Here is a 15677-nt window from a genome sequence, read left to right on the forward strand (position 1 = left end):
CTGATGCTGTCAGAACAAAAAGCAGATTGCTCACTGCAATCTGCTATTGTGTTCTCTAAAAAATGAAGCTGCGGGGGAATCAGATTCTTTTCTGATGAAAACGTTTTCTCTTTTGATGCAAAGATCAACTGGAGAAATGATCGCTGGCTCACCCACAACCCTGAGGACATCCCGATTGTTTCTCGAACAAAATTTCCAGTTAGTGTTCACATCCTAGGTGTTGTGTCCAGTGAGGCTGATATCATGCCACCACATTTCTTTGAAAAGGGACAAACTATCACAAAAGAAGTCTTATCTGCAAATTTTGAAGAATGTTGAGAAAGAGTGGATGGTAACTTTGGCCTCGTGGAGATAATATGTCATTCAACAAGATGATGAACCAGCTCATATGAGTCATTTAGTCCTAAACTGGCCCTCAGATAACATTGACATGCTCTGGTCAAATAACATTTACATGCTCTGGTCAAAGTAGTTCTGGCCCTCAAATAGCCCAAACTTGAACCCCCTTGAATATTATGTTTGGAGCATAGTCAAAAGAGTTACCACTAAGATAAGGCACCCTAATGTTGCTCTGCTATCATAGCAGCATTTGCAAATATGGACAGCATTATTTTGAAGAGTGTGTGCCATTGGTTTGAAGAAGATTGGAAGCAGTCATTGCAGCTAAAGGGGGTTGCATCGAGTAATGTTACTCTTGACAGATACCACTACTTGTATGTAAAAGGATTTTCATTTGTATTTTTTTAATACATTTGCTACTAACCAAAAGTTTCATTTGTCCGGATTTAATCACCGTACCCTGTACATCTGGCATCAGGCATGATAATTAAGAGTACAGGTGTGAGAGTGCTTACCCAAAAACTTATAAAACAAGCTTCTTCACCCTGTGTATCATCAAATATTCATTTTTACTCAGTAAATAATCATATTCTAATGAATCCCGAAGTAATGCAGGGACATACTGTAATTTGAAGCACTGACGATCATTGATAAAGATATTGTTCTACAAGAAAAAGACTTAGTCTTTATTTTACACATTCAATTTCCTAGTTACTCATTCCATCGACAAACTATTGGAAAGAGCTGTGTTAATAGTTTTTTTATATGTGTACATTGCCAAAATGTCAAATATTGGTGTATCATATTGTGGATTGGTGAAGAGGGATATAAAAAAGTTGTTAGTAAGGGCTGTCCATGAACTTATAATTCTGTACCAGTGCTTTCTGCTTCTGAGCTGCTCTTTAAAATTCTCTTTATAAGTAGTAGTATTACAATAAATAATTCTTACACTGTTATTATTGGAAAAAGTCCTTTTTTTGTACAAAAGATAATATTTCAGAGCAAAATAAGTAATAATCTGCCACATTTCTTAGTATTTGTTCATGAATTGGTATTTTTTTCAAATTGATGATATGTGTTACCCCAGACCAGAAATGATTCAATCAAGATGACTTCTTTGAAAAAAATCATTCAAATATCTTGTTCTTCTCACTGCTCCCTCATTGGGAGGTAAAATTATTTCTGGGAATCAAGATCCTCTTATGAAATCAAATATATCCCTGAGCTAATGGTCATCGACTTTTTATCTTTGCAGAAGTGTCCTCCTCAGCCTATTGTCAGGCCACAACCTCCTCCAATAACTCCTCCACCTCCCAAATTGGTGTCACCAGCCACCCCTGCGACCCTGTCCTTACCTCTACCCCTTCCCCTCTCACCTCACATAGGTGGTCTCCTACCAGCTGTAGCTATCACCACAACCACAACAACCACAATCTCCTCGACAACCACATCCACACCATCTGTTGCTGTGACGACCTCATCTCCAATGCCTGGAGTCTCCCATGTGGTCACATCTGTCACTCCTGCTCCCACGGTACCTACCCTCCATGTACGACCACCTCAACAGCCACCAGTTATTCCAAAACCTGTAATAAAGGAGAAGGAGAAGAAGTTTTCATCATCTTCAGCATACACGTATGTAGCTCAATTAATCTTATTTTTGAGTGGTTAATATGTTGTAATCCATGTTTATCATAAAAATTGTGCCACCTTAGCAGCCATAGAATATGCAGGAAAAAGCAAATAGTTGGAGAAGGAAAATTTTCACTCTTACATGTTTATATACTGTAGTCATTATCTACAGCAGGAAGGGCAATATTTTGGCAATTGAATGCCAAAGTTTATGAAATAAGAATAAACTCTTGACTCTTGTGCAAACCCATTGAGTGAGATAGAGGTGTCAGTTATTTTCATGACTAGAAGTGACAAAAGACATTTAATAATTAAAACAGTTTTTAAATGGGATTCATTATTATTTGTTTTGAAGATTAAATGTTTTATAAGAGCTTATAACAAAGGTAATTATGAATAAAATCTACCCGGTAATCTTTTATCGGTCATTTATTAGAACTCTAATTACGTGGGATATAAAATTGGATTTTTGAGAGGAATAAAGTAATATTTGCTAGTAATATTGTTGATTCCCCTCTGAGTTCAGATGAAAATAGGCCAAATATTCCCTAAGGAAACTCAAAAGGTTTTGAAACAATTTCTTCGCTACCATCTCTCATTCTCTTCTCTTCAATGCTCTCATCGTCACTTTCACCTACACAATTTATAATTCTTTTATACATTGATGGGCAGTTTTCACCACCCTGTATATATATATATATATATATATATATATATATATATATATATAAAGGAAGATATATATAGAACATATATATATATGTATATATATATATATATGTATATATATATATATATATATATATATATATATATATATATATATATATATATATATATATATATGTATATATATATATATGTATATATATATGTGTATATATATATATGTGTATATATATATGTATATATATATATATATAATGTATATATATGTGTGTATATATATGTGTGTGTGTGTATATATATATATATAAATAATATATATAATATATATATATATATAAAATTTATTACACTTTTACATATCTTAAGCTAATATTCCTCAAAATAGGACCCTTGTGAGTCGATACACTTGTTCCAGCGGCGTTCCCATTCCTGGAACGCTCCCGCGAAGGCATCATCGGGAACCTCTCGAAGACACGTCGTCACGGCCTCTTTGTCGGCGTCCAAAGTCCCGTATCGCATTCCTTTCAAAATCGTCTTTATCTTCGGGAACAGAAAGAAGTCCGGTGGTGCCAAGTCCGGGCTGTTGGGCGGATGCGGCAGCGTTGCCACGCCGTGCTTGGCCAAGAAGTCCGACACGACAAGCGCGGTGTGAGACGGCGCATTGTCATGATGCAGCCGCCAGATGTTTTTGATCGCTGGCCGGACGCGGGCGACTCGTTTTCGAAGCCTGTCGAGCACTTGGACGTAAAATGCAGCATTTACAGTTTGTCGTTCAGGTACAAATTCGTAGTGGACGACTCCCCTTTTGTCAAAAATGACAGTGAGCATCGCCTTGATCCGAGATTTGCTCATGCGAGCTTTCTTTTGACAGGGTGATGATGGGGTGTGCCACTCCGCACTTTGTCTCTTCGACTCCGGGTCGTACTCAAAGATCCACGTCTCGTCCCCCGAAACAATGTTCTCTAGAAAATGTGGATCATTTTTGCAGTGATCCGCAAGTTGTGTCGCGATTTCCAAACGATTGAGTTTTTGATCATCAGTGAGCACTTTCGGCACCAACTTAGCACAAATTTTTCGCATCTGTAATTGCTCCCTAATAATCTCGTGCACTATTGTTTTTGGCACATTACACTGCTCTGCTATCATCCGAACACTAAGACGACGATCAGAGTTCAGTACATCGCGAACTTTTCGCACATTTTCGTCGGTGAGTGTCGTTGATGGGCGTCCAGGCCATGGTTCGTCGTCGACCTCTTCTCTGCCCTCCACGAACATCTTGTGCCACCGAAAGATCATGTTTCTGGACATGGCTGACTCCCCGTAAGCCTGGTTAATCATACTGACAGTTTCGGTAGACGATTTCCCAAGCTTTACCGCAATAATGATGATGGAATAACGCTGCTCCAAAAACTTCGGCATCGCGTTCCGTGACGTGGGTCGAGCGTGGAGGTTCGTGTTAACAGAGCTCCTCACTACACCACAGCTCAGAGCCGACTGCCTTTTTCAGCATCGCTTGCCAACATACCCCCCTCCAATCGCAGCCCATCGGAGCGGTGCTGGGCACGCCTGGAGCGGCGGGAAAAAATCAGTACACTTATTTTCCGGACTAACCCTGTGTAAGGAACTTCTCCACATCTCCACGAATTCTTCATGTTTCTTTTTCTCATGGATTTATGAATTAAAATAGCTATAACAGTGGCAGATCTGTATACAATAGAATGGCATTAGAAAGGCATGCTTCCTGAATAATTTATTTTTGCAAGATTATTGTGTACATAGGTATGTAAATGTTTGGATATTTTCAATTTTCATTATATAATGTGTATCGTCATTTTTTGCGATCATCTGAACATTTTTGTTTGGATAATGCCTGTTATCGATGGAAAAGTACGGTACTTTAATAAATCAACCATAAATTCTCCAGCAATTTGTTGGTAATATGAATTGTTCTGTTTATATTAAGTTCATTTTTTATTGTGCCCTGGACAACTATTAACAGACTTGCATAGCATTTTAATTTATTTTTGAACTATTGAAGAAATTGAAGTCAGAAAAGAAATACTTAGTTATTCCACATATAATTTATTACATACGGCATAGGTTTCCACTTACAAAGTCATCATCAGGTAAGTACAGAAAACACACAGCTTTATATAGTAGATTGAGAAGAGGAGGGAAGTTGTTTTTGAAGTGTGAGGAAGGGAAAGAGATGGGAAACTGGTGTGTGTCAACGGAGGAAGGGGAGAAGGAGGTTGGCTATGGTGTCAGGGTGGGAGAAGGCAGTGGAGTAGGGTGTCAGGGGAGGAGAGGGGTTGTGGAAAGAGGGAGGTCCAGGAGAGAGAAATGGCAGGAATGCGTTAGGTTATTAACTAATATACTCTTATGATGACTGTTCTTAGAAATTTCCAACTGTTCCAAAGTATCTAATCTTAAGCCTTTTTTCTCTAAATGTAGAATTTAAGGGACACTGTCACTGGAGTGGTTATTGTCTACAAGGTGTGGAGTGGTTATTGTCTATGTGTTGTGTCTATGTGAGTGCTCTGCCTTTTACATTGGACAAACCAGGAGGAAATTCAGTGATCTTGTGAAAGAACACTGCACCTCTTTTAAAAACAGAAATCTTTCTTACAGTTTTTCACACACCTCCCCCCTCCTCTTCTCTGTCTATGTATAAAGCTGTCTCTCCTCTGTACTTTACCTGATGACGACTTTGTAAGTCAAAACCTAGGTCGTGTATAATAAAATATATGAGAAACAACGAAGTATTTCTTTTCCGATATAAATCACTTTCACAAAGTGATGCCTCAAATCATTCTATTCGTAATTGAAGTCCCAATGATAAAATTCCAATACACTTGCATTGTCCCTTTGACTTAATGCCCTGTGACTTTTACAGGCATATTTCATTGATGTTGGTTTCTTGTGTATTTTTATAATTTGGTCATTTGGACAGCAAGTGATGAGTTTTGAAAAGAGGGGAAAAATATTCTGAAATTTTATCTACACTTAGAGGTGAATCTCCAGATATAGCCGCATTCATTTCATGTATGGAGATAGCAAATGTAAATTTCATGCGGTAGCAAATGAAAAGGATTCTCAAGTAATAGAATGAGTTTTTGATTGTCTAAATGTGTTTCTATTTATTTCTTTACAGGGGAGATGATGACATCAATGATGTGGCTGCAATGGGAGGTGTTAATTTAGCAGAAGAAACTCAAAGAATTTTAGGATCAACCGAATTTGTTGGGACCCAAATCAGATCATGTAAAGATGAAATATTTCTCCATTCTGTTCCCCTTCAGCTTAAAATAAAACAAATAGGTAAGCTTTTTGATGTGCTACTAATGGCCCTCTGAAATATTTTAATGCTATCCAAATTTTGATGGCTCAAGTTTTTGGTCTTTATTATTTAAATAAATTATGATATTGTCTAGTGTCATTATTCAACTCTCAAAAGTCATTGTATATCAAAGTTAACTATTATAATATGATTAATCAGTCATTTATATCTGTTATGAAAAGAAATCATCTTGTGCATTAAGATTTCTATGCATGAAAGTACTAACTGTACACTCTTTTTCAGTGGCAAAGCATGGCTTAGAAGAACCATCATCTGAGGTTGCTGCTCTTATATCACATGCAACACAAGAGAGGTTAAAAAACATCGTTGAAAAATTAGCTGTTATAGCTGAACATAGGTTAGACATGATTAAGGTAAATTAATATACTTTAATACAGTTAAAAATTAGGTAGATAATTAAAAATTAAGATAAATAATTTTGAATGGAGGAATGTGAAATATTTAATTGAAACTTATTACGTGTGATTTCTTTATAAATAACCATGTAATATATTTTGACTTCCTCTATGTTCGTTGTTGATTTTTAGGCAGATGATTTATTTATAACTGGAATTTGAATTGCAAATTTCCCAAATAACATTCCTCATTTTGTTGATAGTAGCAATGAAAATGCATAATGTGTATTTTTTATTATGAACATTAGAAAATACCATATCCTTTTGTTTATAATTCATAGTTTCATAATCTGTATTTTCTCATCCCATGGACTACAGCCTTGATGAGGTGGAAGGGATTTTGTGTTCTGATGACCCCTAAAGCTGTGCTGGGGGAACAATGATGATAATTACTCCTGGTAGGTTCACCAATGCCAGATAGGTCAAAGGTTAGGTGCCAGACAAAAGGTAGTCCATGCAGCGTCTGTTCCTCAGTGAGGCGGCTCTCCGACCTCAGTGGGGCGGCCATTGAGTGATGGTGTCACGCTAAAAAGCAGTATTGAAGGAGGCAATGGGTAACCACCTCATTTATTGTTCCGAAGATTTATATGGTGGACAGTATAGAGAATGTGAGTCCTGGCAAATATGGGACTCAGCCCAATAGGCTGTGTGTCGTACCTGGCAGCAGGAGAGGGGAGGCTTCGGTGGTCATCATCACATGGAAAACTTTCAAAGCCAAATCGACGGCAGCAAAACAGAAGAAGAAGACCGAATTAGAATAGGAACTTGGAATTTTAGGACAAAGTTGAATACAGGAAAATTAGAAAATATAAAGCTAGAGAATGGAAAAGGAAATATAGATATTTTATGTCTGTGCGAGGTGAGATGAAAGGATAGCGGGGATTACTGGAGTGATAATTATAGAATAATATCGAGTGGTGGGAACAAGAGCCAACCAGAGATTGCCATAATATTGAATAAAAAGGTAGGTAGGAGCATAGTCAACATAGAGCAAGCAACTGATTGAATATTACTAGTAGAGATAGAAGCAGAACCAGTGAACTTGATCATTGTTCAGGTATACATGCTACCAAGGAATCATAAGGAGAAAGAAGTTGATAGGATATACGATGAGTTAGAGGATATAATCACGTGTTCCTGCAGGGAAACATTTATAGTGATGGGGGATTGGAATGTGATGGTGGGCAAAGGAAGAGTTTGTGATGAGGTGGGGGACTACAGTTTAGGTACGAGGAATGACCGTGGGGAGAAAGCAATTTATTTCTGCTGGAGACTGCTATAGACACCACAAAAGGCATTTGTCTACATGGAAAATGCCAGGTGACTCAGAAAGGTACCAGTTAGGTTATATTATGTGTAGGCACAAATTTAGGAATAGTGCGATCAATTCGCATAGCTTCCTAAGAGCAGATGTCAACTCTGATCACAATCTAGTTTTATGAAGTGTAGCTTTCGTTTCAAAAAGATGAGGATGGGATGGCAGGTTAGAAAATGGAATGTAAAAGTATTAACGTGATTGACAAGGACAGAGTATCAGCCAGCTGTTGAAAAAACCATGGATAAGGGAAGCGAGCTGAGTACTAACAAGAATAAATGGATCTATATCAAAAGCTGCAAAAGGAACTATAGGAATCGTTCAAGGAGAAAGAACATGGAAATCATGGATCACAGATGAGATTTTCAGAATTAGGTAACAAGAAAAATAGACTCCTGAATCTATGCTTCCCTCAACCAATGGTGAAAGGCAGCATTTTCACCATTATGCTCTGGCGCAGACCGAGAGGGTTAGCCAGGCATCAGCTGCCACAGCTATGGTTGAGAGTGAAGTACACGGCACTGGCCGCAGTACTGCGATGTGGAAGACAAAGGGAAATCATCACATTATTCTTTCTAGAATATTAAGCCTTGCATTCAAATGGAGAAGAATGTAGTAGCTGCAGTAAACCAATCCTAGGATTGAAATACTGATTGATATAATGGAGCTCTATTTTGTCAACCAGCCAAGGGGTTACAAGCGTTGATGAGTGAATTGGAAATTCAGTGCAATTGATATGGGATGAGAATCAATGTAACTAAAACAAAGGTTATGTGATTTTCCACGGAGACAAAGGCTAAGCTACGAGAGTGGTCCAAGAAGTACCTTACTCAACACAGAAAACTCAAAAATTTTGGAAAAAAAATGTATTTATTTTCCAGCATAATCTCCTTTCAGCTCTTTACACTTTTCCAAGCAATGTTCAATAAGTTCAATACTCTCTCTACTATAAGAACTGTCTTGCTCCACAAAATAGCCATTAACTGCCAATATCACTTCTTCACGGTTGGAAAATCTTTGACCACCGAGCCATTTTTTCAAGTTTGGGAGCAGAAAATAATTCGAGGGGGCAAAATTTGACGAAAAGGGTTCATGAGGTAGCAATTCAAACTTAAATTCATGAATTTTGGTCATTGCAATAATGGATTTGTGAGCTGGTTTATTGTCTTGATGAAACCACATTTTCTTCTTAACCAAATGCAGCTGCTTTTGCTTGATTTCTTGCTCAAACATTGCAATAAGTTTGCATACAAATCCCTGCTGATAGATTTTCCTTTTTCAAGATAGTCAATGAAAATTATCCTGCTGGCATCTCAAAAAACCGATGCCATGACCTTGCCTGCAAATGAAATGGTCTTTGCCTTCTTTGGAGGCAGTTCTCCCTTTTGAATGCATTGTTTTGATTGTTCTTTTGTCTTGGGTGTGAATTAATGGACCCATGTTTCATCCATGGTTATCAAACAGCACAAAAATTCTGATTTGTTGTAGTGAAACTTTGCTAAACAGTCAATTGAAACATGTTCACTACACTGGTTTTGTTCGAGTGTGAGTGATTCGGCACCCATCCACCACACAGTTTTCTCATGCCAAAATTTTCGGTTAATATGCAATGTACCACACTTTTTGAAATGCCTACTATGTCTGCTAGCTCGTGCACTTTCAGTTGATGATTATCCAATATCAATTTGTGGATTTTCTTTGCTTTTTCTGGAGTTGTCACCTCATTTGGTCGACCAATGCAATGCTCGTCTTGACAGCTCTTACTGCCACGTTTAAACTCTGATACCCAATATTTTACTGTTGTAAACAAAGGAGCAGACTCACCCAGAGTAGAATTCAGTTCAGCTTTTATATTGGTTGGGCTGAGGCCTATCAAATAAAAGTATTGTATCACATAACAATAACCAATTTTCTCCATTTTCACAAATTCCCTGAAAACATTCACTATTGATGGCTGCCAAACAAATACTAAACAACATAGCATCTGCAAACTTGAAACATGCTTTATAGATTGCGTACTGTCTAAATTTGACACTTTTCAAACAACTACCACCATCTCTAGGTCAGGCCAGGTACTTAAGGGACCACCCTCGTAAATATTAAAATCGGAGGACAAAAACTAGAGCGGGTGGAACAGTTCATATCTCGGAAGTGTTTTGGACCAACGTGGTCAAAGTATTTGGGACGAAAAGAGAAGAATTGCTGTAAGGAAAGAGGCTTTTACAAGGAGGGAGTTGATGACAGGAATATTGAGTAAGGATGTTAAGAAAAGGTCCATGAAAACTTTGATACGGAGTGTACTTCAGTACGGTGCGGAAACATGTTCACTGAAGCAGGATGATAGATATATATTGCAGATCTTTGAAATATGGTTGTGGAGAAGGTAAATTGGACCCAAAGGAAAACAAACGAGGAATTGCTAGGTATGGTGCTAGGTAAGGAGAGGATTTTAGGGAGAAATCATTAGGAAGCAGGATAAATGGATGAAGGGCATATTAATTGTAAGTTTGATGTTGAACCCTGTGATAGAAGGGAGAATGTTAACGAGGAAAGGTCAGGAATAGGACAGCTGCTCCCATTGAATCCACATCCCGTTGTAAGGGAAGAAGGCAGTGCAGAGAGATGAAGAGTGACTTCTAGTAGAGTAGGATGTTAGGAGTTAAAAAATATTTATTTGGTAGTTTTGTCCATCCAAAACCTACCTTAACCGATAGATTACCTTATTAAAAAAATTCTGTATTTTATAAATTTATTACTTATGCAATAATTTTGTTGCTCCACTCATGGTTATTCATAAACTGAACTTAAGAACTAAGCTTAGAACTGTTATCTTTGATGCAAAGTTTACTCTCTATATCCCTCTCTGATTAGGAGCCAGAGAGATGTATTTGTGATAGATGCAACCTCTAATATGGGGTGCATATAAGTTCTAAGGTGGCTCAATTTTTTTCTTGCGACTGTGAGTAGATAGGAAGGGTGGTGAAGCTTAAAATATAGAGAAGTCACGGTAAATATGAGACATACAGCTGCACTGGTCAATGAACAGGTTTCATAAAGCTGCCGCTATAGTGAGGAACGTTTTCAGTATATAAATTGATAATCATTTATTGTACAAGAACTGCATGTCAACCGTTTTCTCCACAATTGTCTTTTAAAGCCCATCGAAATTCATCTTCAATTAAGTGAGGCATGTGGTGATGATGTCGTGGATATAAGGAAGGTGTATTTGTTGGTAGGGCAGTTCAAAGATTGCTGAATGCAATGTGACAGTGAACCCTGGAAGCTTTGGCCATAGACAAGCTGGTTTTTCCAGTGGATAAAAGGGACCCCAACTGAAGAGTTTTGGTGGCCATGCGATCGTCGCATGGACATGGAAAATGTGTGCTTCCACAGGGAGATCATGTGTAGAATTAACAGAATTGGCAGATTTCTGGAATATTACAATTTCTTGGAAAGCTTTCAGTAGCCTATTGTTATGAAGTAGGAAGAGGAAAATCGAACAATTGTTAAAATTCAGCCTCAGTGTCTCCCTGTCTTCCAGCTATCCTCGCAGGTTTAACCCACCACTTCCTCTCCCCCATCCCATCCTTTTCCTCGCAGGTTTAACCCACCACTTCCTCTCCCCCATCCCATCCTTTTCCTCGCATTTTCCCCCATTCCACATTACATCCCCACAATCTGCTGTGCAGTCCGCCATTAATTATTCTTTGCCTGGTGAAGATGGCCTCACCAACAATATGCCATTGCATCTCCCTCTGTTTCTCTATTCTTTATATTTTCCTTTCATTCCTTTTCAAATACCTTTTATTCCTCAATGCTTACCCTTAACATCCAACCTACCTGAGCCCTACCCTGGTGACCACCCGTTATTTTGTGCTATCTGAACATGATAAAAATGCCACCAACACTAGCCGGTCCTGCAGGAGTCAAATTTCAAATGATTCTCCAGCTAGTGAGTCTCTTGCTTTGCCGTCTGATTCTCAAGCCCTGTGAGTCATCGTTTCCTTGTTTTATCCTCATCCTTCCCTTATCTTACTCCTTACATCTCCCCACTTCAATATCATTAGCCATTTAAAACCTTAAGGTAAATAATATCCCCATATCGAAAAAAATTAGGATACTTTATAATTCGAACACATAATTTTGTAGGAATTGTTCTAATGATGAATTTTGCTCATAAAATAAAGTTTAGAAAGAGATAAGTAAGGGAATTTGTTCAAATCCTGGTTAGTTGAATGTTTGCCGTCCTGTTGAGACTAGAATATGTTTAGTGATAATATAACTAAAGTATTCAACCATTCCATTGGATAATAAGAATAAAACTATCTATTTTCTCCCACTACCAGTTTCTTCCGTAATGGGGTTTGTAATTTTAACTGAGGATAGCATTTGGAAAGAGATAGAGAATCAAATAACGCATAAGTCAATGTGCGTATTCTGCCTATATTATGTAAGGCTATATCATTAAAACTGTAAAATATGTTTTCAATTATCTTCCAAAGGCAAAGACCCATTTACGTTGGAAATGATTAATTTTTGCTCCTCACTAGATTAGGTGCCATTCAACTTATTTTCTATTCCTTGGAATTCCTTCAACCTATTTCTATTCAGTGGAACTTCACCTAATGAGAACCTCGAATAGCGAATAATTCACATTATGAGCAAAATTATTAGTCCCAAAAATGACTCACTTAATGAGTGACAAGAAGAGAGGAATTCCAAGAATGATTGTGTGCCTACTGCCACTTAAGTGTGTGGTTAGCACTCATTCCGCTAGCCTAAGTGTAGCCTTGATCATACATTTTTCCAAACTTGTGTTCAGGCTTATTATTAGTGATTCTTTGTTGCAAAGTTTAATAATATTTTGTACAAAGTTTTAAAAATGACCCTGAAGAAGAGAGCCACAAAAGAATGAAAGTAATACTAGAAATGAAAAATAAAGTCATTGAAAATGGGATGCAAGATGTGAACAAGGTTGTTCTAGTACATCCATCAACAATTGATCAACATCAACAATTTGCATTTTCTTGAAGAGCAAGGACCAAAATAAGGAGATAGATGCTTCAAAGAGAGTGACTAAAATATCAATGCAATGGGGTCATATTCTCAACGATTTGAAAGTTGTTGTTGATGTTGAAAGGTTGCTTCTCGTATGGATAAAGGAAATGCAAATGCAATGCAACACTGTTATCAAGAATATCATTTGTAAGAAGGGTAAAGGGAGTTTTGCTAACCTCGCTGGAAGATGTTGGGATCATCAACAGATGAAGAAGTATTAAAGGGGAGCCATGTGTGGTTTGAGAAGTTAACAGAAAGAACCTGATTAATTAAAAATAGCAATTTTCCACAAAACTATTTTTGTGGAAAATTGCTATTTTTAATTAATCATGATATTCCACCATATCACGCCTGAAACATCTCTTTTTATTAGAAAGAACCTGGGTTGTGAGGCAGCAGAAAACTTCATCTTTGACAACAAATATCTCATAGATTCTATTAATTGTTACGAGATAGGTTTCTTCTGGAAGAAGATATTGAAACGATCCCATATAATTACCCATAACAGTAGAAGAGAATGCATTGCCCGGCCACAAGCCAATGAAAGGCCGTCTCATGCTGCTTTGTAGCACAAATGCAAATGGCAATTTGGCAATTAAACCTCTGCTTGTTTAAAATTCAGAAACTCCTCTGATCTTTAACAAGTGTTAACTTAAAAATAGCTGGCTAAATGTGATGCAGGAAACTGTTGCGTAGTACCAGTTTAAAAGTAAATATAATTTGAACAACCCTTGTACATAATTTTTTTTTGCATGGATTGCATTATCATTTTACTTTCATTTACGAGGATTAGCCAATAAATAAGTTGCAAACATTATTGAGACCATTACTAAGTTAAAACATTATAGGAGTTGTTAAGAACATTTCATTGAGAACACTTGGAAAATCCACCGTATGCTCCCGGCATAACCCTCAGTGATTTTCATCTGTTTGGGTCCCTAAAACATGATTCGGGTGGCCGGCATTTAGAAAAAAAATGGTGCCATCTACCTCAAATGTTATTCGTAGGCTGCGACAGCAAACAAAAGACTCCTTTGCTGTCAGCTATCAAGGACTTATAAAGATATGGGATAAGTATCTGCATGTGCAAGGTGAATTTGTAGAAAAGTGAAATGAATTTCAGGAAGTTATTTTGATTATCATTGCCTCTATCCAGTTTTGCGAGTTATTTATTGACCTCGTATGTGAGATATTTTGTTTCATTAAACAAGTATTCAGCTTTAAAAGAAAGACTTGAATGAATTATGTTTTTTGTACAAGGAGGTTCCTCTGTATCTCTATTTCAAGCTTTGGGGTGGTAGCATACTCAAGATTTTTTGTGATAAAATATTCTTAAAAAATTTTTTTCATTTCAGATGGATCCAAGGTATGAAGTGTCACAAGATGTTAAAGCTCAACTTAAATTTCTAGAGGAGCTTGATAGGCTAGAGCGGAAGAGGCATGAAGAGCAGGAAAGGGAGATGCTTTTAAGGGCAGCAAAAAGTAGATCAAAATCAGAAGATCCTGAACAAGCCAAGCTCAAAGCAAAAGCCAAAGAAGTATGTTACAAAGAGTTCATAACTTAATGTAAAAACTTTACTTTGAGTTTAAGACATTAAACACCTAGCTGACAGGACCCACTGTGGACTGTTTATTTTAAATATTATTGTCAATTTTTAAAATGTCCAGTGTGAATAAGAATAGTTGAATTGTAATGGATGAGATAAAAATTTGCATCCTAAGTCTTAATTGTATTCAATATTTCTTTTTTGTCCTAAATGATTTTATAAAATTTTTAAATTAACTTTTTTCAAGGATTGGAATGTTTGATAAAGAATTGTAGGTGACTCTCTTGCTGATAGCACTTCAATTTTCTAGTAAAAATCTTATTGAAGAAGCATAAGACTATTTCTGTGCACTCTAAAAAAATGTAACAGTTTAATTTTAAATGCTACAGTGAAAAACACTGACTTGCACGCAACCTGAGATTATACTTCAAACTTCATACCATTTTTAATAAAAATTTTATATCATCGATATCCTGGAACTTACGTGATCCATAGTGAAAGCTTTGAAAAGTATGCATACAGTTGTAGTTAGTGGAGTTCACCCACACCATTGGCTGAAAGAATCCTCAGTTAGTTGAAGCTTGGGGTATGTTTTGTCCCTTTGTTTGAAGTTTGCATGCTTGAAGTGCTTAAGATTACCATAGCCATCCCACATCCTACCTACAATTCATTTGATTTGCCCTACAATTTAGCCTTTGGGTTGGATCATTTGTGAGGATTTAAATATGGGCATCAGCTCCTTCAAGGCCACCTGATGAGAGATTTGAAGTGCATTATGGCCAAATTTGAATTGTAGCAAAGCTATTGAGTGCTCCAGAATCAAAATGCATCAATGCTGTAAATTTGAGTTTTTTTTTATTCTTCACTACCATCATTGTGAATTATTTTTCTCTAAGAACCAGAAGACCCAATAAAACAGTTTGGGTAAACAGTACCAAAAAGCATGGAAAATGAAATCAAAGACTGATGCATTTAATTGTATCCATGTACATTACAGACATGAAGTCCAATTTATGCACTTATCAATTTTGTTTGCTTCCAGAGTAATGATATATTTTTCATCAATCAATTTTTGCCATCTCGTGGTTTGTGTTGTATTAATGTGGACTGATTTTTGATTGATAATTTATATTTAACTGAAATATGAATGAGTGTATCAGTATGCTAAATTTTCTCCACCTTTTCACAGATGCAGAGAGCCGAAATGGAGGAATTGCGGCAAAGGGAAGCGAATCTCACTGCCTTGCAAGCCATTGGACCCAGAAAAAAACCGAAGATTGATACTAGTAGTTCTACGGGAAGTCCAGGACAGGTATTTTTTTACTAATTAGCATAATTGCAAATTATGCTCTTATAGTAAT

At 37.0% G+C, this 15677-nt stretch overlaps 1 protein-coding gene across 2 annotated transcripts in view; it reads left to right on the forward strand.

The window, feature by feature from the left end:
• The window catches only part of LOC139692282 (transcription initiation factor TFIID subunit 4-like), a 45602-nt gene that overhangs the window by 16158 nt on the left and 13767 nt on the right, over positions 1 to 15677 (forward strand). For both annotated transcript variants that reach the window (XM_071590366.1, XM_071590367.1), the window contains exons 7-11: positions 1595 to 1974; positions 5795 to 5961; positions 6224 to 6354; positions 14125 to 14307; positions 15506 to 15628. In XM_071590366.1, coding sequence (XP_071446467.1) covers positions 1595 to 1974; positions 5795 to 5961; positions 6224 to 6354; positions 14125 to 14307; positions 15506 to 15628 — 984 coding nt within the window. The remainder of the gene's footprint in view (positions 1 to 1594; positions 1975 to 5794; positions 5962 to 6223; positions 6355 to 14124; positions 14308 to 15505; positions 15629 to 15677) is intronic.

Source organism: Hetaerina americana, unplaced genomic scaffold, assembly GCF_022747635.1.
Source record: "Hetaerina americana unplaced genomic scaffold, ioHetAmer1.1.p SCAF_4, whole genome shotgun sequence".
NCBI lineage: Eukaryota > Metazoa > Arthropoda > Insecta > Odonata > Calopterygidae > Hetaerina > Hetaerina americana.